Source organism: Corapipo altera, unplaced genomic scaffold (genome assembly GCF_003945725.1).
Source record: "Corapipo altera isolate COAL_440 unplaced genomic scaffold, ASM394572v1 61129, whole genome shotgun sequence".
Taxonomy (NCBI): domain Eukaryota; kingdom Metazoa; phylum Chordata; class Aves; order Passeriformes; family Pipridae; genus Corapipo; species Corapipo altera.
In genome coordinates this window covers 443,781-468,691 of record NW_020884955.1, presented here as the reverse complement: position 1 = coordinate 468,691, position 24,911 = coordinate 443,781, and the positions used below count along the sequence as shown (strand labels likewise).

General features: G+C 39.4%; 1 protein-coding gene across 2 annotated transcripts in view; it reads left to right on the top strand.

The window, feature by feature from the left end:
* Positions 1-24,911, top strand: part of ACO1 (aconitase 1) — a 37,106-nt gene extending 12,195 nt beyond the window's left edge. For both annotated transcript variants that reach the window (XM_027663662.1, XM_027663663.1), the window contains exons 3-21: positions 1,344-1,512; positions 4,504-4,641; positions 6,649-6,718; positions 6,827-7,010; positions 9,674-9,813; positions 10,781-10,952; positions 11,397-11,497; positions 12,469-12,585; positions 13,822-13,981; positions 17,212-17,347; positions 17,832-17,916; positions 18,198-18,354; positions 18,924-19,048; positions 19,302-19,406; positions 20,080-20,222; positions 21,619-21,766; positions 22,185-22,307; positions 23,281-23,466; positions 24,207-24,911. In XM_027663662.1, the coding sequence (XP_027519463.1) occupies positions 1,344-1,512; positions 4,504-4,641; positions 6,649-6,718; positions 6,827-7,010; positions 9,674-9,813; positions 10,781-10,952; positions 11,397-11,497; positions 12,469-12,585; positions 13,822-13,981; positions 17,212-17,347; positions 17,832-17,916; positions 18,198-18,354; positions 18,924-19,048; positions 19,302-19,406; positions 20,080-20,222; positions 21,619-21,766; positions 22,185-22,307; positions 23,281-23,466; positions 24,207-24,320 (2,573 nt within the window). In that variant the 3' untranslated portion in view covers positions 24,321-24,911. The remainder of the gene's footprint in view (positions 1-1,343; positions 1,513-4,503; positions 4,642-6,648; positions 6,719-6,826; positions 7,011-9,673; positions 9,814-10,780; positions 10,953-11,396; positions 11,498-12,468; positions 12,586-13,821; positions 13,982-17,211; positions 17,348-17,831; positions 17,917-18,197; positions 18,355-18,923; positions 19,049-19,301; positions 19,407-20,079; positions 20,223-21,618; positions 21,767-22,184; positions 22,308-23,280; positions 23,467-24,206) is intronic.

Sequence of the window (24,911 nt, the reverse complement as noted above, 5' to 3'; positions counted from 1 at the left end):
CATGTGGCACTGGTAAAAATTTTACGGTCTGTGCCACTGAGTTAGAAAGGGGGTACCTACAGCTTAGAGCTGTCTATGTTGCGTGGTTTTGGTCTTTCAAAAAGGAAACAGGTGATTAAGGAAAATTTAGGAAGCAAGAGGCAGAACATTTTCTCTGAATGTCAGCAACAAATATCCATTACAGGCTAAGATAGTGTGGAAGTGAGAAATCAATTATTGTCAGACTCGGTGTGTGAAAAGCAGAGATGAGTCTTAAGAAGTAGACAAATACACGTGTGGCATTACCAATTGATCCATTCAGGGATTGCAAGAGTGATAAAATCCAGATTCTTTAAAGAAAAAAAGATGCAATTCTCACTACCCAGCAGAAAAATGGAATAGCTTAGCAACAGAAGAATGGGGCAGGGAAGGGCAGGAGAATATTTTGAAAAAAACCCAAACCAACAACAGCAACAATAACCTGCCAAAAACCCAAACAAACAAATACCCCTAAAACAAAACAAAAAATGACAACAAAAGCAACTGAAATTATTCTGAATTACTGTATCCTGAATAGCAGGTTTGTTTTTTTTTTTAATAATATCAGTAATGAAGTCTCACTGTGATTGACTTTTATGTCTCAGGGCCCCTGTGTAGAAAGTTGGGACAAACTTCTCAAGAGATTTTGAAATATAAATATTCTGAGAGGCAATCAAACATCTATTATTACAATGGACCAGGGGAGCAAGTCTTGAGTAACTTGTGTTTTTTTAATTCACACCCATTGCTTGTAGTAAGGCTGTCAGTACTGCTCCAATAGCATTTTGTGTCATCTTCTACAAGTATGTCTAATCTGAAATAGATTAACAGATACACAGTCTAACTTCCATTCAGTTTCATTTTCCATCTCTTGAGAAGAAGAGACTACACAGACCACTAAAGCTGTGCTTTCCAACATGTCTGGTAGAAAATTATGTTTTTCTAGTGCATTTATATGTCTGTGTTCAGTGGCAAGAATGAGAGGAAACTGCAGAAAAACAAGGTGAGCACAGCATGTTTTCCAGGTAGCGTTGCTGTGGAGGGTGGAAAAGCTGTGGAAAAGTCCTTTCAGCAAAGATGTCTATGGTCTCACAGGAGCTGAGATGATAAATCTACTCAAAGAATTGAGGGGAAGAGGTCAGTAAGTACTGACCTCCTCACAAAGCCAGAGGGTAGAAAAGGGGATTTGATAACTTGGGATAAAGCCTTGTGAGAATATGGGGTCAGCACTTGAGGAACTGTCTGCCCCAGGCATGGAACTTTGCACTTGCTGACATATGCCTTAAGGTAAAACTGAATTTGTTCCTTGCCTCTTCCCCCTGCAGCACGCCTGCCGTTTTCTATTCGAATCCTCTTGGAAGCAGCAATCCGTAACTGTGATGAGTTCCTAGTGAAGAAGGGAGATGTTGAGAATATTCTCAACTGGAAAGAGGTGCAACACAAGAATGTTGAAGTGCCATTTAAGCCTGCAAGAGTTATTCTGCAGGACTTCACGTGAGTTTGATGCTCTCCAAAGCTCGGAAGTGGGGCTTTTGAGAGTGCAGCAATGCTCAGCTTGGGGTGGAGGGGTGAGCTGAGGGAAAAAAAAAACAGTGAGATATTTGGAAAAGCTTTTTTCAAGTTTCCTTGATGTCATGCTACAGACAACATTTGAAGAGGCAGACACTCAGGGTAAAAGCATTGAGTGAAACTCTTCTGGGATGTAGAAATAAATATCTTTACATAACTTCAAAACAGAGGGGAAGAAAATGTGATGGATTGCATCCAAATGCATTTGGATTGCATCCAAATGAGGCAATCCAAAGTTTAGAGGTTTTGTTCTTTGAAGGGAAGGGGAGTATTGTATTTTTTGTGTGTGTTTTTTGGTTGTTTGGTTTTTTGTTTGTTTTTGGTTCCCCAGGATCTCTTGCTTTCAATTTTCTACCCTTTTCAGTTCTCATTTGTAACCCGCATCATTACTTTCTCTTCCAAGTCAGTATTATTTCAAATATATTTTTGTAGACTTCTCTGCTATTAAAAAAAATGAATGTCTGTTTTTCCCAGAAGTGCAAACTGAGATTCCTACCTAATGGACTCTGAAAACTGGGACTTGTTATTGCAGTGTGTTTAGCCCCCATGTGTCAGTAATAATCATGTAATAGTCCCTGGTAAATGTGGAAAGTCAATTTTCAGGTTGAACAATAACTTCTAACTATTTTTAATATGGCATTTGACTTGCAAGTTGACTGTTCTTTGTACCTTCGTCCTCTGTCTTTATAGAACAGTTTAGTTCATCCGTGGTAAGCTCTGTGCTGCTGTGCTGCCAGTTGATTTTCTTTCTCAAAAGTAAAGGGTGGTAGCTGTCATACCTTCTGTTTGGCATTTTTGTAGAGGTTATCCAAGTGCTAGAGACCCAGTACAACTCAGCTCCTAAAGACATTAGGAAAAAGGGGCTAAACCTCAACCGAAAGAAGTGCTGATTTCCTGGCTATTTTTTACCTGCTGGCTGTTGTTAACACTTCGAAAAGCTGGAGAACAGAGAAAGCTGAACTTTCAAGTAAACGTTGTTTCCTCTGTTACTGCAATTCTTTCTTGCCCCCTGCTCTCCTGCTGAGTTTTAAAAATTTGCCTAGAAGTCTGCAGGGCAGCTGCATTCCTGAAAAATGAGCTCTTGGACAGGCCTCTGAGGAATCTTTTGAATAAGGCAGCTTTGGCAACTTTCCAAAAGCCATACAATTACACTCAAGTTGTCCTCGTTTAGAATTATCTAATTTCCCTGTTTGGATCATTCTCTAATTATTCGGAGTTCCTCTAAATGCTGGAGATGGATGTTGTGTCTCTTCCATTTCAGTTGTATAACATTCATAAGCTGGCAAAATAACTCTTCCACTGCTTCCCTCCTACCCCTGCCCTCCCCCAAATTCCCCTAGGTAGCATTACATAATATTTGCTATTTTCCTTGTAATATGCATATCCTGGGAGGTCAAACTGCTTCACATTGCTGAACAACATCAGTTAATTGTGTTAAGGTTAGATAATGCGGACCCTTTTTGCTGTTTATTTTTTGTAAATATTCAGGATTTTCAAGGTAAAATTCTGTGGAAATTACAAAGATTTTACTGTTCTTGTTGCGCTGTTTCTGATGTATGCTCAAATGGTAATAGCTTCCTTATAGTCAGAGTTGAAAACATAAACTCTTACTGCTTTAGGGTGCTCTTACAGAAATGTGGTGTTTTCAGTGGGTTGCTGACTGATGCCAGATCCTTGAGTGCACATCAGAGAACTCTTTTTGTCTCAGCAGCCAGCAAAATCAGACAGGCAGATATGTAAGAGGGTTTCCCAAGTTGATTGACAATATCATGGTAGAAGCTGCGAAGCATCAGAAGCTTCATTAAAATAAATATTGAGATGTGTGTGATCTGTTAGGTAAGTCAGGTGTTGAAAGGCCAGAAGTTCTGGTTATTCACTCCTTATTTGCTTATGAATAAACATGCATTGCAAATGGAGGATGAATGAGAGACTCTCAGGTGCATTACTTTGACCTTTTGTACAGTTTACTGACGTCTCTTAGGAAGGAAGGAAGGGAGGCTTAATTTAGGGATTTAAAAATCATTTTGGTTGAATGAGACATACAAACATAGACGAAAAGATCTGTTAACCTTTTTCTGAGTTATTTGGAGTTCAGGGGGTTGCTGGATGGTCACAAGATATGTGACAATTCATAACGATATGAATGTTGGCTTGTAGCTGTTTTGAGTGCCATTTGTGATATAAGGTCTTTTGTCAGTCATAAGTACAAGAATTTGTTAGTAGGAATGCATGGTGCACCTTATTTCTGCCTTTGTGTTTTCCAGTGATCTGCCAGGACAGTTAAATCCACTTCTGAAAATACAGTTATTCTGTGAAGGTGTTTTGCAGTCAAGTCCTTTGTAACTTAGGAAATCTCATGCCCTGCTCTGCCAGTTTCACCTGAAGTGTGGAACATACAGGTTACAGAGAAGGTTCTCCCGTGCCTTGCAAAACTTGGAAGAGATGACTCTTGCCTTAAAATCAACTAAATAAACACAGCAAAGAATCAAAGAAATAACATTGTTGGTTTCCCTCTCCCCACTTCATTTTTAAACTGGGGAGGAGAGAGGGGAGCAGAGCAAAAGAAGAGAAACCGAGGTCCCTAAGGAATGCTGTCTAGGAACAAATTTCCAAATTCTCAGCCAAGCCTGTAGAACTGCTTCTGTTACTTGATGAATTTTGAGTTTAGCTTTTTATTTTTGCAGTGCTCAGGTTATAGGTACAGTTCTGTACCATTTGCTCTTCTGACTTTGTCTTCCTAAGGGTCCCTTCCACAGAGAAATGACCCCAAGACTGAGAATATGGCTGTGGTTTGCTTTGCATATGACAGTAGGTGTCTGTTCTGCATCTCCTGGATCTCAGTTGGGTTTGGTTTGGGGTTTTCTTTCCCCCTCTTTTCCGAATTGTTTCACCATGCTTATTTACTCTCTGTTTCAGCGGGGTGCCTGCCGTGGTTGACTTTGCTGCGATGCGTGATGCTGTCAAGAAACTTGGCGGGGACCCTGAAAAAATCAATCCTATCTGTCCTGCTGATCTAGTGATAGATCACTCCATCCAGGTTGATTTTAACAGGCAGTAAGGATACAAAATTACTCTTTACTCCTTAGAGGTTGTAAATAAAACGTACTGATCATCAAGGTAGTTCCACTGGTGATATTCTTAGCATTTGTACTATAACATCTTAGACTTTAAGGAGTATTGAAGTTAGATTGTTTTATCGGTTGCTGTGGTTTAGAGGGGCGAATTTTCTTTTTTCTATGGCAGACAAGATACTGCTTATCTCTTAGCAGTACAAGCCTGGACTAATGGAAACTAGAATGTTAATAGAAATAGGCTCAACCCAGACCTGTGATGATTGTAATTTTCCATAATAATACTGCATTATTAGTAGTTGCTCAGAAATAGCTTTTTTTCCACATACACTTTTTTGACCCTGTAGGGCTTTTTGGAAAGGACAAACATAAATGTCTCCTTTCTTCTTTACTTCTCTAAGAATAGACCTGAGCTACCATAGGCCCAGCTCTGAGGAGCTGCTTGCTGCTTCAGTGCTTCCAAGCAGAAGAGCTTCAGCTACTGCTTATCATGTCTCCTCTAAGCACAGGGCAGGAACATAACGCTTTTCAGTCCTCCCCATGCTACAAAGAGACAAACACTCACTAGCAGTCACTAGACCCACAGTGAAATACAAGACCCCTGCATGGAGGTCCTTCTACACTCCAAGGTACATAAATATGGGCCTACTGAACTGATCTTCCAAACAGATCCTGCAATTACATGTTTTATGATGGTTCCCTTCCATCTTTTTTGTCTGCAGTTACCTTCTTGCTAAAATACACTGTATTTGTTGTCCTACAGAGGAAGGAGTTTTGAAACTGGCCACTTAAGTAATAGGATTGCAAAGAAGAAAATTCCTGGGAGGTGGAAATTAAAGAACATAAGAACCCTTTCTCAGTATTTAGAGGTTTATTTAAAATAAACATACTGAACTTCTGGGCAGAAATATACTGCCTGCTGCTCAGAAGAATGTTGTCAGTTTTCAAATATAGCTTTCTTCATACTTTTTTTAAGTGTAGACTAATAAACATAGAAATCCTCATGGTTGCCATTTCGTAGTTGAGAGGGGAGAAGAAAGCCAAAGAATTTTTACTTATGTAACTGTCAAAAATCAACTGCCATTGACATTTTTTCTAGAGGTACTGCTTCTTAATCTTAACCCTAAGGAGTTTAGATACAGATGCAAAATGAGAAATATGCACCTGAAGACTGATCTTGGGGCTAATGGATGTTCTAGCACTAATATATTAAACTGGAAAGCTAACCTTTTTTCTTTCTAATTTGCATTACTCTGTTTTTTTAAGATATTTGGGAAACAGTATTTGTTTGTGAACAAGATATGATTATGTCTTTACCATAGGAAAAAATCAACCATTATGATTCTTTTTCTATATTATTTTAATAAAATTCATTTTATGTTATCAGTAGTATCCAGGACTTAATATAGATCATTTTTTGGTAATCACTGTTTTTTGTCACAGCCTCATTTTGTTTGTATTAGACTCATGTATATATAGAGAGAACATTGGCTAGCTCTATGCTTCAACTCCTTCAAACTCTGCAGATGTAAGTTAGGCAGCTTTTCACTTTTTCAAGTGGAAAGTTTGTTAACTCTGCTTTGAAACAAGGAGGCTTCAGACAGCACCATATCATAGTGATAACCTTTTTTAACAGGCATTGCACGGCAGTTGTTTTTGTTGCCTTGCTGATTACTTCTGATTTAAGTGTTGGAAAATTCTTATTTTCTAATGTGTAGTGTTGTTTTTCTCAAGCTACAAGTTTAGTGCTAATCTGCATATGTAATATGCAGATTAGCACTTCCATTTGAAGCAGAGTTCAGGTATTAACTCTTAAGATTTCTTAAATTCTTTTCATTGGTTGCCTGCAGTGATATTAAACAGATGTGATTGGTCAGCATTCACATTAGCTAATAAATCTTCTTTTCTTTCAACATTTGGGTATATCTGACCAGACATAAATTTCAGTTGAATGCTTTTGATTCTGACAGCTGATTATTTTCACTTGCAGATCAGACAGCTTGCAAAAAAATCAGGACCTGGAATTTGAAAGGAACAAAGAAAGATTTGAATTCTTAAAGGTACTGAAAAAAATAATCTTATTTGTGTGGAAAAAAGTACAGTGAATGGAAGTTCTGTCAGTGCTCATGTGCACTGAAAATTTTTGACTCCTGTTCCTTTTGTTTCAGTGGGGCTCTCGGGCTTTTAAAAACTTGAGGATTATTCCGCCAGGCTCTGGGATCATCCACCAAGTGAACTTGGAGTACTTGGCTAGAGTGGTGATGGATCAGGATGGCTACTACTATCCAGACAGCGTGGTGGGCACTGACTCACACACCACCATGATAGATGGCTTGGGAGTGCTTGGCTGGGGTATGTGCAGAAGTGTATTGTGAATATCTCTGAGCTGAATAAGCTGAGTTTTGGGCTCTGGTGAATTGACTCTGGGTGGCAGGTTAGCCCCCAATCACTCCCTCACTCCTCCTGTTAGCAAATGGGGGAAGAGAACTGGAAGGGCAAATGCAAGATAAAACTGGTGGGTGGAGACAAAGACAATTTAAGTGAAGAGGGGTGAGTGCAGGGAAAGGAAATGAAAGAAGTGATGCAAGGACAGTCAGTCACCACCTCCCATCAGCACACCAAAGCCGAGCTAGTCCCTGGGCAGTGGGTTCTTTGGAAAAATTGTCCCTACCCCTCCCCTCCCAGGTTTTATACCTGACATGGTGTTTTATGGCATGAAGTACCTCATTGTTCAGTTTGGGTCAGGTGTCCTGGCTGTGCCTCCCACAGTGTCTTGCCCTCCTAATGTCTTGCCCACCCACTTGTTAAGTAGCAGAATGAGAAACGTTCTGCTACATATTGAGACTGTGTTAGCACTGCTTAGCAATACCTTGGTGTGTTGTCAACACTGGTATGGTCGTAAATCTGAAACACAGCACTATATGGGCAGCTTTGAAGAAAAGTTACTAACCCCAAATAAAAGTAACTTGATAAGGTCTCTTACAGTTATTTAAGACTTTTTAGGTAAGCTCCCTGTTCTGGTAACAGCCTCAGATGATTTCTGCTACATGTGTTGTTGGGTTTGTGTTTGTTTGGGTTTTTTACATATTTTTTTCTATTCTGCATTTAAATCACAAGGAAGTAGATAAGGAATATGTTAAATAAAGGAAGGGGATTGAAGCATCATTGACTATCCAATTGTTTCTTAGTCACTTGGCTACTTTCAAAGTGTTGATGTATCAAAAAAAGTACTGCAGATACTAATCTCTTAGATTGAAGGTGCTGAAAATTGAATCTGAGAGAGTTAAATATGGCCAGAGAGGACATTGTGAAAAACAGGAGTGTGAAGTATGTTCTTACACCAGTACTCTACAGAATACTTGTTACAGGAGTAAATATAAATAATTTATTTGGCTCATAGTGGTAAACTGCAGTGCTTGAATTATTGAATAAATGAGTACCTATGGAATGAAAGTATTTCCAGTCATCCCACATGGTAGCAAACACATCAGTTGAGCTTTTGTTTTCCTGTGATATGGTGATAGGAGCTTATTGAAACAGCTATTTTACAAATACAGAACACGTGTTTTTCAAGAGCATTTGCTAGCATTTGTTCACAAATGTGCTTGTGAAGTTCTGAGTACCACATGATATGATGGGACTTTGTGTTTTTAATATCCCACCTATACTATTGTAGCAATATTGGTTGTTTGAGACTTTCTATCAAGGGTGAAAGAGTTCCTGCGGGCTTAGAATACAAATAGAAACAAGTTCAATTTATTTAAAGCATGAGAGCTTTGGGATTAGGCACTTTTCTTATGCTGTATTTGATTGTACCATACACAGAGACATAATTTAGATGATGTTGCAGCACCAATAGCTGCTTGGAAGAGTGTGTCTCTCAACCTCATTTTTCTCCAGAATTTGAAAAGTAAGGCTGGGCATAGTCTATACCATATGAACCTGAAGTGCATACTCTTGGATCCAGCATTTCTTTCTAGTGGCTGGTAATAGTGAACTTGCTTCATGCTTGCCTGTGGTAGCCTGTCAGTCATGTTTATTAACTTGACTGTTTAAAAAAGATTCAACACCTAGTGAAAGGATTCACGTGATTGGATCTGTCACAGAATTATCTTTTGTATTAACATAGGTATATTATTTTGCATAAAATAAATTGGAAATTATTTTTCAGAACCATTCTTAGATTAAGTGGGGAAAAGGATTGGAGTAGTGGTTTGGCATACATAAGCAACTATTACAGGCAGTTTGTTCTAGCTCAGTATTAAGCTAAACAAAAGGTAGAAGAAGGTTTGAAAGTAGAAGATAAATGTAAGAGGGATTTCTATGGGCAAAAAAGTTATATATCTGCTTAGTGCTAAATTGCTAGTAAATGTCATGGGCTTATTAGATTGCATATGACTATGACATCCTGATTAAATTAGCAAAATTAGGTAGTAACTTGAATTACATTCCTCTAATAGTGAAGGTATGCTTACACAAAGGTTCCCACCTGCACATGGCCAAACCCTGTTCAAGCTTAGTAGACATAAGGGAAGATATTTCTGTCTTAACAAGTATCTTTTCTGTTAGTATTCTTTAGTAATCTTCCTTTCCATCCAAATAACTTTTGAGTTTTTGTTTGGTAACCAACATTCATGGTCTGCATACGTTTCACTCACAGCACATCATGTTCAGTGCCATGTCAGTGGTTCTTGGTTAGTGCATTGCACACTTAAACATTAAATAAAACTTTTACATCTGCTATTCTAAAAGTGAAGTATCCTAGAGTAAGTTACTTAGATTTACCTAATATCCTATCTAATGATTTGGGAATAAGGATGAAAGTATGAAACAAAAAGAAATTTAGAAGCCCAGCCTTGCAGAAACTGCCCCTTAGCAGAAGACTAAGACTGTCTGCTTTTTCTTCTCTTTTCACCTTAAACAGAATACTCATCAAGCAACTGATGTCATATGTTTATCTTTGACACATTACTGTCTTTCTGAATAGTTGCATTGTGTACTCCTGTTGCATGCAGGTGTGGGTGGCATTGAAGCAGAAGCAGTGATGTTGGGGCAGCCGATCAGCATGGTGCTTCCTGAGGTGGTTGGCTATAAGCTGGTAGGAAACCCTCAGCCACTGGTAACATCCACTGACATTGTGCTCACCATTACCAAGGTAAATTACCAAGGTTTGATGTTTTTCTATTACTGCTAAGAGCTATGCATGCTCTGTAGGACAGAACCATTGTACTGCAGGCTTAAGAACCCTGTGTGTGCTTCCATGTAGTAATTTTGGACTTTTTTAAAGCTCTGTCACTCTATGTGGGTTGGAATGAGCTGTACGAGGACAATTCACTAGGCAAATCTGTTTTCCAGAAGCTCAACAAAACGTATGTTGGGTTTTTTTGGAATTCAGTAATGTTTTTGAACAACAGTGCTTTCTCCTCTGCCTCAAAAGAAACACCTTGACTTGTTTTTGCAGTCCCCACTTAAAATAAGGCAATGCAACCCCCCCACAAAACAGACAGTAAGCACTCCAGTCTGATTTCTTTGATGTGCAGGTGTTTGACTCGTCATATGTTCATAGTACGTTTGTTCACTCTCTGCATTGTCACTGAATTAAGAGTATTACTGGGTCAGCACTGATGCTGGAGGTCAGAAATCTGGTACACAAGTTCATCATGGGATGCTGTCTCTAGAGAGACCTCTAAATGGGGAAAGCCAACATTTTTTTATTGTTTCATCCAGATGTGTGTGTGTTCAATTCAATTCATGTACTTGTGCAGTTAGTTCTCCCTGTTTCCTCATCTTCCTGGATTTGCTGGCTGAACATTCCCCACACAGTTCTCCTCTTCTTAGAACATGATGTTGACAAAATATGGTTGTTACAAAATAGAGTCTAGTTTAAATGAGAGGAAGAGCAAGGAATAGAAGGAATACATCCTGGTGTTGTACCTTATTACTGGAACTTTACACCTCTGTGTTCTCATCTTCATAATTTAGTTTACCAAAAGCTTCCTGGTTTCAAATGGCTATAGAAACCTTCATAAGAGGTTGCTCTGAAGCAGAAATCTGGATTTCATAACAGACATGATCAGCTTGTTTGACGCATAACAATGACAGGCACTGTATTTTTATAACAGCACCTTCGCCAAGTTGGAGTCGTGGGTAAATTCGTGGAGTTTTTTGGCCCTGGTGTAGCCCAGCTGTCAATTGCTGACCGAGCCACCATTGCCAATATGTGTCCAGAGTATGGAGCAACAGCTGCCTATTTCCCAGTGGATGATATTAGCATTGGGTACCTGATACAGACTGGTGAGTGTGAGAAGAGACCACAAGTTAAAGGTGTATTTGAAAGCAGGCCTCTAGGTGGCCTCTAGTCAGCAGTGGGATTGAATCAGGTGGAACCTTTTGAGCTTCAGTTCATTTTTTATTGATGTTTCCGTACTGAGGCTGTGTCTTGCTCCATGTTTAGGAAGAGCTGGGTGTTAGATTGTTTGGCAGCTAAATGTCTGCTTAGCCCTGCCTGAACTTGGCTTGTCCAGATGACAGAAGTAGGAACCTAAGATTTTGTTCTGCAAAAATCACTAAGTCTGCTCAATTTGTTTTCAGTGAATCTCTAATATTTTTTTTTTAAAGAACCTTTGTACAATGTGAACAGTGAAATAGCTTGTTGTGCATTTTTTTCTTGTTCTGTCAGATGGTAGTTCCTCTGTTACATTTGCATTTTGTTTTTGCTATATCTGGCTTTCATCTTAGGACGTGACAAAGAGAAGGTTATGTGCACAAAAAAGTATCTTGAAGCTGTGGGAATGCTAAGAGATTTCAAGAACTCCTCTCAGGATCCAGACTTCACACAGGTTAGAAACTACTCTGCCTTCTGACTCCTTGCTTTATGCCCTGTCCTATTTCATTGTGACAATTGTATGTTTTTCGCAGAAAGTAAGAAATAGTCAAGGGACTCCTTATCCTTTGGTTTGGTTCTCAGACCTGTCTTATCTTAAGGCCCAGTGGAATCAGCTGGTTCTTCAGCTGTGAAAACTTGGGCATAGGTATAGAATGGCTCTCACCTGACCTCAGGCTGGTGCAGATTCTGCAGTTTGTTCTAAGTAGTTTTGAGAAGTCCTGTCCAGACTCAAATGTACCTGTGAAAATAATGTGGATGGTATCTGTGTAAGCCTTGTTACAGTTTTACCCTTGTTCTGTTCAGCAAGTTTACTTTGTGAATCAGGACACTTACAAGCTCTGTGGGGTAGCCACAGACCACACAAGTCATTTGCTATGCAAGAAAATCAAGATCTTACCCTGTGTCCAGCAAACTCAAGAATATTCCTGGTTTTCTCTGCAGTAAAATCTTGTCTTGTACCTTGTGTTTAGGCTTGCATGATTATTCAAAAACTTTAGTAGATATGGAAATATGCAGCACACTATAAAAGCAATGTTGGAACATGGGTAAGGAATAGATGAATAGTCTGCTTTGGTTGTCAGTACCAGGATTTCTTTATATCATTGTTTTCCCTGCTGCTAGCATGTAAAAGAATGAATTAAAACATTATTTTTTATTACTTAGATGCTTTGGTCACATTAGGTTTTTCAGTAACTGTAATACTTTTGATAGCCATACCTGTAAGGTGGCAGTGTCTGAAAGTAGAACTGTTCTTTTTCTTCTGACCTTTCCCTTCTTGTGTGTCTTTGATAATTTCTGTGAATAGACCTAAAGATGTGCAGACTTAGCATCAGTTCAACAGCAGAGGTGAGAATACCTGTGACTTAGCTGGCTTCAACTTATCATGCAGTGCTGAACCACTCTCTGTTGGTGTTATTTGAATAGGTTGTTGAGTTGGATCTCCATACTGTTGTGCCTTGCTGCAGTGGACCAAAAAGACCTCAGGACAAAGTTGCTGTGTCAGATATGAAGAAGGACTTTGAGACTTGTCTGGGAGCCAAGGTAGGGACTGGGGACATTTGAGCATACAAACTAGTGCATGCTTCTAAAAGGTGTCTGGTGTTCAGGAACTACATTCTGACGTTAACTTGTGCATTATGTGTTTGCCTATTGAAAAGTTGGAAAATGAGAATATTTGAATGCAGTTTCGAACATGACAGCAGCAGTGAGTAGTATAAAATTGGGGTTTTGCTTCTCTTGTATAATAGTGTTCATGTCCTACTGAAGTAGTAATTCTTCCTGACCTTATGTCTAACACAGTTGAGACATACACTACAGATTTCTGAACTAGCTGTGGTGGGGGGTTGTTAATAGAGGAGACAAAGTACCTAGTGCTCTAGGCTTAACTACCCAGCTTTCCAAGCAGGTTATGCCCTGAGATCCACAGCATAGTTTTCAACTAAGTATTGAATCTGTTCAGCAGATCAAAACTGCATGTGTCCCTGTGACTCTGTGATGGTGGTGGTAAAGACAGAAAATGATGTCTTCACTCTGCATCATCCCGTCAAAAGTGGTTGTTGGAAGAAGAGCAAGATTTATTTTTAAATTAATCTTGCCAGACACTTTTCTAAATCAGTTTGAATCCTTACCTTATGCAGTAACCATCCTTCTTAACGGCAGTGCAGAACTCCAGTGATTTAATTCAAGAAACCTAAACTATAGCAATTCCCAATAGTTCTTGTTTTCTTACATTTTCCAAATTCCATTAAATGATCTTATGCTTTCAGATCTCTAAATGTATTTTTCATGGTATGAACAGTGCCTTCTTGCTATATTTTTCCTGGCCGTTAGGCTTTTGTCTCTCAGATCAGCTCCTGGCATCAGTTTGAGCTGTTTGATAATCATGGCTTAAAATTCTTATGTGTTTTGGCTCAAATCTCAGGACTAGCTTATGTATTAAGACTATATGTGATCAGAAATCTGGAACACACAGAAGCAAGAAGCCACCTGAGCAGTCTGAGGAAGGATATATTCATGCAGGAGGAAAACACAAATTTTTCTTTGAAGGTTGCCTCCTTTACGAGTAAGCAGAGAGTGGGATAAACTTCGGAAAAAATTATTTTTGCCCACCACTTTGATTGACCAGAGACACAGGTCTTCCCCACTAGACCTAAAAGCACAAGCATGGGTATAACTGACAGATGCTTCTCATTGGTGAAAAAAACAACTCATACTAATTTTTAGTCAAAGTATTTATTTTTAACCCGACATCCTTTTGGTTATTTTCTCCTCCTACAGCAAGGATTCAAGGGATTCCAGATTGCCCCAGACCGACACAACAGCATAGTTAAACTTAATTTTGAGGGCCGTGACTTCGAGCTTACTCATGGTTCAGTAGTGATTGCTGCCATTACAAGCTGTACAAACACCAGTAACCCCTCAGTTATGTTGGGTGCAGGTAAGTTTATTTGCCTAATGTGCAGTAGGTTCTCTGTGGCTCTGGCTGTGTGCTCTGTGGATAAAGACAATGACAATGCTGATGTAATTCTACATTCTAGCACAAAAACAGTGCTGGTTTTGTCATTTGGAGTGCTAAAAGTTTCTAAGGTAGCAGAAGGACTTATGGAAATGGTAGCTATAAATCTAGGTTGATGAAAAAGTGTTTTTCCTGCACTATCTTCTATATAGAGCAAGATGGAATTTAATAAACCAACACCTCTGACACTCTTTAAATGCACAGAAGCTGTTATATAGAGCTGAGAAGAGACTGTTGAAGGTCAAAGCTACAAGGAGATGGACAGTGAAGAACTGTCTATGGGTTTAAGTCTGAGGGTGCTGTGATGTGTCAGCAGAGTACAAAGCACACACTTCCCTAGAGGTTGCCCTATATAGTTGTTGCAACAAGAGTCTGAGGGTATGTTAGGGATGAGTAGAGGAGGAATATTATGTTCTCAGGGATGGCCATCTTTCAGACCCTTTTCATTTACACCTTAACTGCATCCACAGAGTGGTTGAAGGTGGACTTTGTATGCCCCACTACAGAAGAGTTAGTCTGACTTAGCTGTACTAAATTTCTGGTAAGGAGGTTTTTCATTTTTAACCTGGCTAGTCTATGCAGAAAATTTCTCATTCCTAATGTGTGCTTCTGGCAACAAATATGAATGAAGAGTGTCAGCCCAAAGAGGTCAGTATATACTAAACAAGTCTGGCCACTTTCCCAGGTGCTTGGCTACATGTTCGCATATTTGTTTCTTTCCTCTGCAAGCATATGCATAGATGGTACCTGTCACTATAGGAATGTCACTGCATTAGGATTTACTAGACTGTCAGACTGTTTTTCCTACAAGGAAACTTTTTCCTACGAGGGTCAGAAGGGATGTGCAATGGGCAGTACAAAGGCCCTTGACCAGAGGGCCTTGACCAGCCTTCCTGATTGAAGTCATTTGTCTTCTTTGTTCCTGTATAGTGCTGGGAAGCTTTTGGCTTGTTGACAGCCTCTGTCAACAGTCACTTTGGTTTTGGTTTTGCAATATGATATTTGACACCTGTTCTTAGGGTAGCATCTGTCTTTGGATACTTTACAGTACCAGCAGTTCACTCTCTTACCAGGCACAAAAGGTCTTTTAAATTCTAGCAAAGGGACAAAAGTCCATCATAAACCAAGACGTGGGGCAGAAAGGGAAGCAGAGGAGAGACCTGCTTGTTTCCTTACCCCTTTGAGAGGAACAGAATTGAACAAAGTCTCCCAATTTACCTGCCCTTGACAGGACAGCCAAATCAGCATACCTCTTTCCTCAGGTCCATTCTGATCCTGATCACAGACATAGAGCTGTATTTTTTTCTTCTGAGAACCAAGAAGTAGGTTTTTTCCAGGTAGACTATCTTTGCTCTGCCCCATTTCCTTAGTTTTAAGTGGGTGTATCCCTCAGTTGTGCCACCTGTTTAGGATAGTTTCCTCAAGTATTTGGCTCCCATGTTAATGGCATGCATTTTTAACCCTCTCTGAGACAGCAGGCATACTGATCTTTCAGTCAGCTTGGCTTAATAGCTCTGTGGGTTTAAAGTGTGGAATGCTCTGCGGATACATGGAAAGTTGGTACTTTGAGTGCATTCACTGCTGCTAAATGTACAGCAGCCTGAAGAATATAGTCCTCATGATCTTGTGCTCAGATTTAGTGGATACTTTTTCCTTTGCTGCCTTTCTGTACAGCAGCATTTAATTTTTGATATTGGCAAGGAAGGAAAAAGTAATTCTGTCAGTCTCTGACAACTGTTTGTAAATGACAGTGTTGAGAACCTCTAAGATATGCACAAGAAACACGATAATTTAGTTTTCAGGGTGAAGTCTGAAATGAAAGCAGATAAAACATACAGTGTTCCCACAATAAGTAACCAAGCTAAAAAAATCCAGGATACGAGTAGTTGTTTCAAGCTACTGCTATATATCCTGTGCACTAAGCAGGGGCTGCGTGTCTGTGGGGATAGTGATGTATACTGTAGGAGCCTTGACAGTCTAATCTGACTTTACAAGGTATTGGATTAAGGTTGCTCAAACCAATTTAAGTTCTGGCATTTCCTTACCAGTTTTAAGAGTTTGACTTTGCCTTCTTTTCAGACCTGGTAGGAGCAAGAAGACAGAAGCCAACACTTTCAGACAGGCTGTCAGTCTCTCAGGTCCTATGATGATTACTTGTTCATGGTCACATTTTCAAAAATATCCAAGGGCTTCAGTTTCCACAATTTCCTTTGGTACCTAAGGAGCCTCAGCAATTTCAGGAGTGGGACTGCATCTTTAAGTTCATGTGTGCAGGCCATTTCACACAACACTTAAAAGTGGAGGTCTCCAGGTCACGTCTAACAGAGCTGCCAAACACCTGGCAAAGACAAAATAATTTGATGACATCTTCCTGTTGGAGGTCATGTTGGATCAAAGCAGAACTGATGTATACTTTATCTAAATGGATGTAATGTGTGAGAGAGAAAATGCAGCATGGGAATGTGAAGTTTTGCATAGTTTGCATATCTACTACTTCTTTTATATTCATACTGGAAAAGGGCTGGAGTGGACTAGTTTTCTGAACAGTCATCAATGGACAATTTGTTTCAAAAGAAGGAATTTAGAATGAATGTGTTTCTAGTAACAGGCTCCACTAAAATATCTCCATGTGTGTTACAAATCCAGGAATGATAGATCAGCACTCTTGCAACAAGCTGTAGAATGTGAGACAGCTAATTTGTGTGAAAGTCCAGAGTTAGTGCTCTCATAGCCTTCTGCTTCTGAGAGCAGCAAGTCTTATGTTAGCAATTATTTCAGCACCTACTAGACCACGGTAAGCGGGAACTTAATAATTCTTCATTGCATTTTTGTGAGACACTTGTCTTACAAACAACGTTCTGAGTTTTGAATGTCTACATGCTGCCCTAGTGTGAGTGCATCTTGTTTAATGCAACTTCCAGCAAACTAGTGGAACAGAAATTGCCTTCTGGATCTACAGTTCTACAGAGCTCTTGAGCTCTAGCTGATTATTAGGGAATTAGTGCTGTTGGCTTGCTGTACAATTTCATTGCTGAAAATGCTGCCTTTTCTGTTCCAAGTCATTTAATAGGACTTCTCTTAACCTGAATCTACTGATTTGCCAAACTGTCTCGCTTCCAGGGAAAACTGCAACTATCCTTTGCATTTTTCAGGATTGCTGGCTAAGAAGGCTGTTGAAGCTGGTTTGACGGTGAAGCCGTACATTAAAACTAGCCTGTCCCCAGGAAGCGGGGTCGTCACTTACTATCTGCGGGAGAGTGGAGTTATGAGTTACCTTTCCCAACTAGGGTAGGAGTGCTTTTCTTACTGTTTTCCTATGGCTGCTTAACTAAAAGCACTGTGAACAAGTAATGGAATAAAATATTTCTCTGTGCAGCTTAAAAGATATTGCGGGTACCTTATGGTGGGATCCTGCCTGAGTTAATGCATTGCTGTTGTGCTGGCTGGCTTTGTACCAATGATGAAGAAGGCCTGCTGTAACTTCTTGAAGACTTAACCCATTTTTCCTGCTTAAGAACTTATTTTCAAGGCTAATTGTTTTGAAATAGTATAAATTACACTGTATTGTTGTTCCTTTCGCTCCACTCTTTGTGCATGGACAGTCACTGCAGTGATAAAAGTAGAGGACATCCTCAAAAATGCTGTTTTCAGAAGCAATTAATTTGTTAAAGCAGTACATCTTCTAAAAGTAACCATAACCACCTGCTAAAGGGTTAAATGTCTCGCTCCAAAATATCTTTCTGTTCACTGATGATTTTTATGCTCTTCTTAGGTTTGATGTGGTGGGTTATGGCTGTATGACATGTATTGGCAATAGTGGGCCCCTACCAGAGTCTGTTGTTGAGGCCATTACACAGGTAAGCAGTTTTTCCTGTACAGCTTATCTAGGTAGGCTGTTCTCTGCTGTGTGCTGTTCTGAGCCGTGTTATCCTGTGCACTGGCTCTTCTCACCTCTTTGTGAAGTCAGTTCAGTCTGTATTTTCTTTTCTGTGGGAAATGTTTTGCAACAGTCTGGAAGGAGACAGATTTTTAACTGTCCAGTCATTGCTGTTGCAGTGCACTGAGGCTCTACAGACTTGCTGGGTGTGTGAATTCTGCTAGCATCTCAGCTATCTTTGTCTCACACTCTCTCTTACAGGGTGACCTCGTTGCAGTGGGGGTGTTGTCTGGCAACAGAAATTTCGAAGGGCGTGTCCATCCCAACACTCGTGCTAACTACCTGGCCTCCCCTCCACTGGTTATAGCCTATGCAATTGCAGGGACCGTCCGGATTGATTTTGAGACAGAGCCTTTAGGTAAGACAGTGTCAGGATGCTTCTTTTGACAGCTTATAAACAAAACTGTTTGGAATTAAGCTCATCAGAAACATTTGTTGTAGTGAAGTGCTTCAAAGTACTAAGTATCGCTGGGAGGCAAAACATGCAGTTGTTAAGAAACAGAGCAACAAGGAGTCTGTAGGATGGAGAAAGCAGGAAGCCAAGCCTGAGCAATATTCTCATTCCACTGGGGCATATTTTTGGTTATATCTGGGTGATGGTAACCTGACTTAGCTTTTATAAGCTTTTATAAGCAACCTGATTTAGTAGACTTTCCTTGAGCAGGAAGTTCAGCTAGGCAACCTTCAAAGATCCTTTCCTACAAAAATGATTCTATGAATTATTCTAGAATGCCACTGGAAGTCACAGATTAATGTACAGGCATTATCAAGTTTATGACACACTTTTCTGTCAAACCCCTGTAGGTAAAATAAAGTGTGTCTTGTGAGTGTTAAAAGGAACACATAGCTAGAGGACACAATGATGAGCTTTTCTTTCTTCTTAATGGAAAATTTATGGAAGAAACATGACAATACCATTTTCTACAGGAATAAATGCTTCGGGGAAGAAGATTTTCCTGAAAGATATCTGGCCAACAAGAAACGAAATTCAGGCTGTTGAGCGTCAGTTTGTTATTCCTGGGATGTTCAAGGAGGTTTACCAAAAAATAGAGGTGAATTAATCCTCTGGGCAGTAATTTGATTGATGTACTGTGCTATTCTGAAGTGTTAAATAAGATGGTCTTGATAATGAAATGAACCTTTTTCTTCTATTGGTGTTCTTTTGTTCTAGCAAATATTTAAATGAGTTTTTTGAAAAAAAAATGTCTTCTGACTAATTAATTCTTACAGTCATGTTCTGAAAATTGCTCCTTAGTATGTTGTTTCTGAAAACTTAAAAGTCAATGGGAGTATTTTGTTTTTCAGACAGTAAACAAATCTTGGAATGCCTTAGATGCTCCTTCAGATAAACTGTATACTTGGAATCCCAAGTCTACCTATATCAAGTCTCCTCCTTTCTTTGATGGTCTGGTATGTACATGCTTTCCCTTTGAATCAAGCCAAAGTGTGTAGTGACCTTGACTAATTTTAAAGGTGAAGCAAAGACAAGGGGTCTGAGGGCAAGGGCATCCATCGCAGCTTATCAAGGCTTTGGTTCTTAGATGTTAGAATTGCAATGTTGTGTTCGTTTTAATACAAAGGCGTGAGTGAATCTGAAAATTGTAAGGATTCCCTGTCAATTCAGGGCTTTTGAAAAGTCCCCTTTGCCTTTTAAGTTGAAATACCTTAAAATGGCCATAGAGCAAGTGAAGAACAAGAATAGGAAACAAAATGCACAGTTCTGCCTGTTTGCATTTTGCACCAAATGATTCAATGTTCAGATTGCTGTTTCAGTATTAAAAAGAAAATGTAGATTTTAATGCATGCAAATGCTTAGGAACCCTGGATTTTCATGCATGTATCACAGGAAGCCTCAGGTAGTTTTCTTATCTCATCTGTTTTCTTCATGCATGAACCTGCTGACAGACAGCCGGGGAATCATATTTTGTTCAAGAACATGAACATTTTTGATAGGGTCGTTTCTTTTCTTTCACCTAACCTATATAAGAAGGGAGACTTTATTTTGCAATTTGCACTTTTTAAGAAAGGTAAAGTAATTGTTTTTCATATAATAATTATTTTGTTTGTATTTATGATGGCTTAGACTTTGGGTCTTCAGACCCCGAAAACAATAGAAGGTGCTTATGTCCTGCTGAGTTTTGGGGATTCTGTGACAACTGACCACATATCTCCAGCTGGGAACATAGCCAGAAATAGTCCTGCAGCCCGTTATTTGACCAGCAGAGGGTAAGCACTACTTCTTGTTTTTGTTATGAATTGAGAAGAGGAAGCAAATCACAACTGCTATACCATGTTACAGGCACACATACCTTCTGTCTGTTCACATGCCCTTGTCTGCCTTGAGGGCTGCCCAGAGAACACATAAATTAAGAAAGAAAAACATTTCTCTTTCTGCTACTTCAGCAGTTGTCACCAAGTGTAAGAACTTGAATAGCATATGTGAATCTGTTAGCACTGTAGAGTTGATGACATTTTTATAGAGAAAGGGGAAGAAGATAACTTTCACGCTGATTTTTGCGGTACGTCTATTCATAAATAAGGGAATCGGGATTTGTCTCCCTATCAAAGCAAAAGGACCATGGTCCTTAGTGCCAGAAATTGGGTTTATATTCATTTCTAGCACGTGCATCTATTTCATAGATCAAGGCTCTTAGGAGCTGCAGAGCATCCCGAAGTTTGGGTTTCAGTTCAGCTGCAAAAACTGGCAGATCTGTTGTGGCTGGAGTCCAAAATCCTGTAAAATACTGGTCTTTTACTATGGCCAGTCTGTCAGTTTAGTACTTAAGATTATGACTTACCAAGTTTACCTGTCCAGTTTTAACAGACAATATAATGCTTTTATTCTCTGGTTTTGCACTTCTTACAACCTTAGTGGTGTTTCGAGGAACAGCACTGACTTAAAAAAAAAAAAAATCAACCCACTAGACCTAAAAATTTTGAAGAGAAAATGGATTAAAACAGTGTAATATACTGAAAACTAACTGCTCTGGGCTCTTTGACCCCTGCTATCTCTCACTTCAAAATCCGAATAGTCCTACACACATTACAAAACAGATGTTGTATGTCGTAGCTGCTCTTTGGATGTAGCCCAATGCAAACAGCCTAATTTTCTGTCACATTCTGGCACATTTTTTGTTTACTGGTTAGGCTGCAGTGTCCCATCATTCTCATATCTCTGCTTGCAAATGAACTTCTTCTTCTGTAGTTCTAACTTTCAGCAGGGGTCCTTGCTGCCTTTTAGGTATTTAGTACAGTGCTCTGTGTCTGTTCTAGATGCTATAGTAATATAAACAACAAGGAGAATTTTCAGTAGCCAGCTATTAAGAAAAGAATTGTTGCATCTTCTGTCTTAATATGAATTATTTCCTTGCATCACTACTAGATCCTGTTCTCTAGGGCAAGGATTGAGAATACTATGGAAGCTCCTTTTTATGACCAAACTGTAACTGTGTTTTAATTATTTTTCCTTTCCTTCCAAACATCTCAAAAGTAGAAGTATTAGCTAATTGCCAAGCTGTACATACCTGCTTCAGAAACACCAGTTCATTGCTTCCGTTTTTTGAAGCCCGGAGTCCTTTAATCTAAAAACAACACCATTTCCATTCTTCTTTTCCTTTAATAGCTTGACTCCTCGAGAGTTCAATTCATATGGCTCCCGCAGAGGGAATGATGCTGTCATGGCCAGAGGGACATTTGCAAACATTCGCTTGGTCAACAAATTTATTGATAAACAAGGACCTCAGACTATCCATTTCCCTTCTGGGGAAATAGTAAGTACACATACTGCTCTTAACTGGGGCTCATTGACAATAGAGTGTTAGTGCTGGCTTTTCTTCTTACAGGTTAGGTCATTTACTCAAGTGCTTTTCACTAAAGCTAATTGAGGGAAGAGGAGCTTTATTGACCTCGGGAAACAGGTCACAAGTATCTACATAATAGGTTGCTTTGAGGCATGTCAGTGGGGGGTATAATCACTGTAGAAGCAGCAGGGGAAGGTGCAGGCTTGTGTTGGGAGTAAGATCAGACTAGAAGCCACAAAGTGCTATATGGTTAATATCCTTAAAGTGCTGCTTGTTGGAAGGCGTGGGCTTCAACCGTTTATGTGGGGACACTTTTCTCCTCTTTTTTCTCGGGAACTGTTCTTCCACCCTCAAAAAGTTTATAAAGTGTTTACCATTTTTATTCCAGCTGGATGTGTTTGATGCTGCAGAAAGATACAAGCAGGCTGGTCATCCTCTGATTGTGCTGGCTGGGAAGGAATATGGTGCAGGAAGTTCCAGAGACTGGGCAGCTAAAGGACCATTCCTCTTGGTAAGTGGCTACAGTAAACTAGAAGGAAAACAGTACTTGAAAGTGCATTAACTTGTCAGGAAGACTAGTTTATGAGCAACAACCTGGGTGGCTCATTCTCACTTTAGGTAGCAAGAGCTGTTTTGAAATCTCAGCTGCCTCCAAGAGCCACAGCAGAGTTGCAAAAGCTATTTAAGTATTAATAGATCTTGTTCAGACTGGAAGGCTTGACTGATCTTCAGAAATCCACAAGCCTCCACCAGAAAGGCCAGTTTCTTTACTTGTGCTCCCCATAACCCCATAAACCACAGGTCTGCTTCAGCTGCCTCCTTAAGCTCACTTAGCAGAGAAGCTAGAAAGTGTAAGAGAAAAGTAGTATCACTGAAAAAGAAATGTAACATGGTCTATTAGACCTTGGGAGCCTAATAGAGATCCACATACAGTGGAATATCTCTTTCTTTCTTTGTCTTCCAGTCCTATACTGTTTACCACCCCAAACTCTGGTTCAAGCTTTCTTGGTATGGAATTTGTGTGTATTATTAGAAAAAGTTTTATGAGAGTTAGTGTTTAAGTTCAGTTAAGTTTTTGGAGTTTTTTCTGGTGATGCTTTTTTGTGCTAACTATTTACATGTAAAATTTCAGAAATTACTTAAACTGCACCTTGGAGCTTGTAGTGTAGGAGGGCAACACTGAATTAGGAAGAGTTATGGAAATAACTACTGGTGCTCTACATAAGACATGTTAAAGTAGTATGCAGGATTCCTGAGAAAGCATGTGTAACTTTTTTTGATAGTTAGGCTTCTTCTAAAGATGTTTGAAAAATTAATGTATAATCAAGTCATCTGGACAGTTTGCTGTCAGAAACACCTGCTGATTCTACCAGTAGCTGGTAAATAAAATGGAGGGGACCACAAAAGAACCAATTTTCTTCTTGTGAGTACAGAAAGGCTGTCCTGAACCATGAAGATAACTAAATCTGTTTTGTGTTTCCCAGGGTGTCAAAGCTGTGCTTGCTGAAAGCTATGAGAGAATTCATCGAAGCAACCTAGTAGGGATGGGAGTGATTCCTCTGCAGTATTTACCTGGAGAGGATGCAGGGACTTTAGGACTCACTGGACGGGAGCGTTACACGATTATCATTCCTGAAAAACTAAAACCACAGATGAACATCCAGATTAAGGTATGACACACCAAAGAGCTGAATTTTCTGAATCACTGGAATGTCATCCAAAATTAATTGTCTCTTCAAAAAATATGCTGTCCTATGTCAGTCAGCTTCTCTCACTTGAGAAAGGGACAATTGAGATGGTGGAGAGTTAGAAAAAAGTAATTCTAACAGGGATTAAACTGAAAGAGGGTAGAATTAGACTAGCTATATGAATAACAACATATAAGGCACTGAAACCACTGCCCAGAGAAGTTGTGAATTCCTTCTCCCAGGAAGACTCCAAGGTAGGGTTGGATGAGGCTTTTAGCAGCCTTGTCTAGTGGAAAGTTCCTGGCCCGTGGCAGGGGGGGTTACAGGTCATCCTTATGGCCAAACCATTCTATGATTTTATGGTTTGCTATGATGGGATATAAAAGCATGATGCTCAAACTGTTTTATTTAACACAAAGCCATCCTGTGTTTTGGACCAGTCTCTCAAAACTCACTATAAATTCTTCTGTCTCAGTTATAAATGAGGCAGCAAATGCAATGAGACTCCATACCATGTTTATTATGGTTGGTTTTATACCACTTCCCTCTTCAGCAGCTACCTGTAGTCTAGTGTGAAAAGAAATAGTGGTGCCTGTTTACTTTAGCTTTCTAAGACAATTTTCTAAGATGGCAAAACTATCCTAGTGGTCCTTATTTTTCTATGATGTCAAGTGTCATGTGGAAGGTTCTGCTGCTTAAATGATTTTCTTTAACCCCAACAGCTGGATACTGGGAAAACCTTTCAGGCCATCATGAGATTTGACACTGATGTGGAGCTCACTTACTTCCACAACGGCGGCATTCTGAACTACATGATCCGTAAAATGGCATCCTAATTAAAAAAAATTAAGCAAAAAGGTCCAGGTTCAAGCCTGCTTCCAGTGAGCGCAATAAACCTGTAGTAATCCTGCATTTGAAAGTGTGAACCATAAAGTGAACAATTTTTTTTCGTGGATTGTATTAGAAGGCTTGTTTACAATGATGAATTTCTCTGTGTATTGAGAAACTGGACAGGCCCATATAAAGTAAACAGCATTTATTATTTGTTTCGTATGGCAGTTGGCTTGACTTACCTTAGAATACAGTGCAAAAGTCATTAAGATACTGCTGGCATCTGTAGAACTATTGGAGATCATGTGCTGATTTCATATATTCGGTCCATTTAGTCTGACTCTGAAGTTAAGTTTTATGCTCGTATCAGTGATCTAAAAATTCACTGACAGTATAAAACACTTTTATTCCTTCCCGATTACCCGATACTGACTTGCTTTCTTATTCAGTCATCAGAATCTGAATCTAATACTGAAATTATTTAGCTGTTTATTAATTTTAAAAATGTGAACTCTGTTTAAAATCTAAGCCTTTGTGGAAAGGTGGACTTATTGGGGATATTTCTAATGCATAAAATTAAATTTATTTTTAAGAAA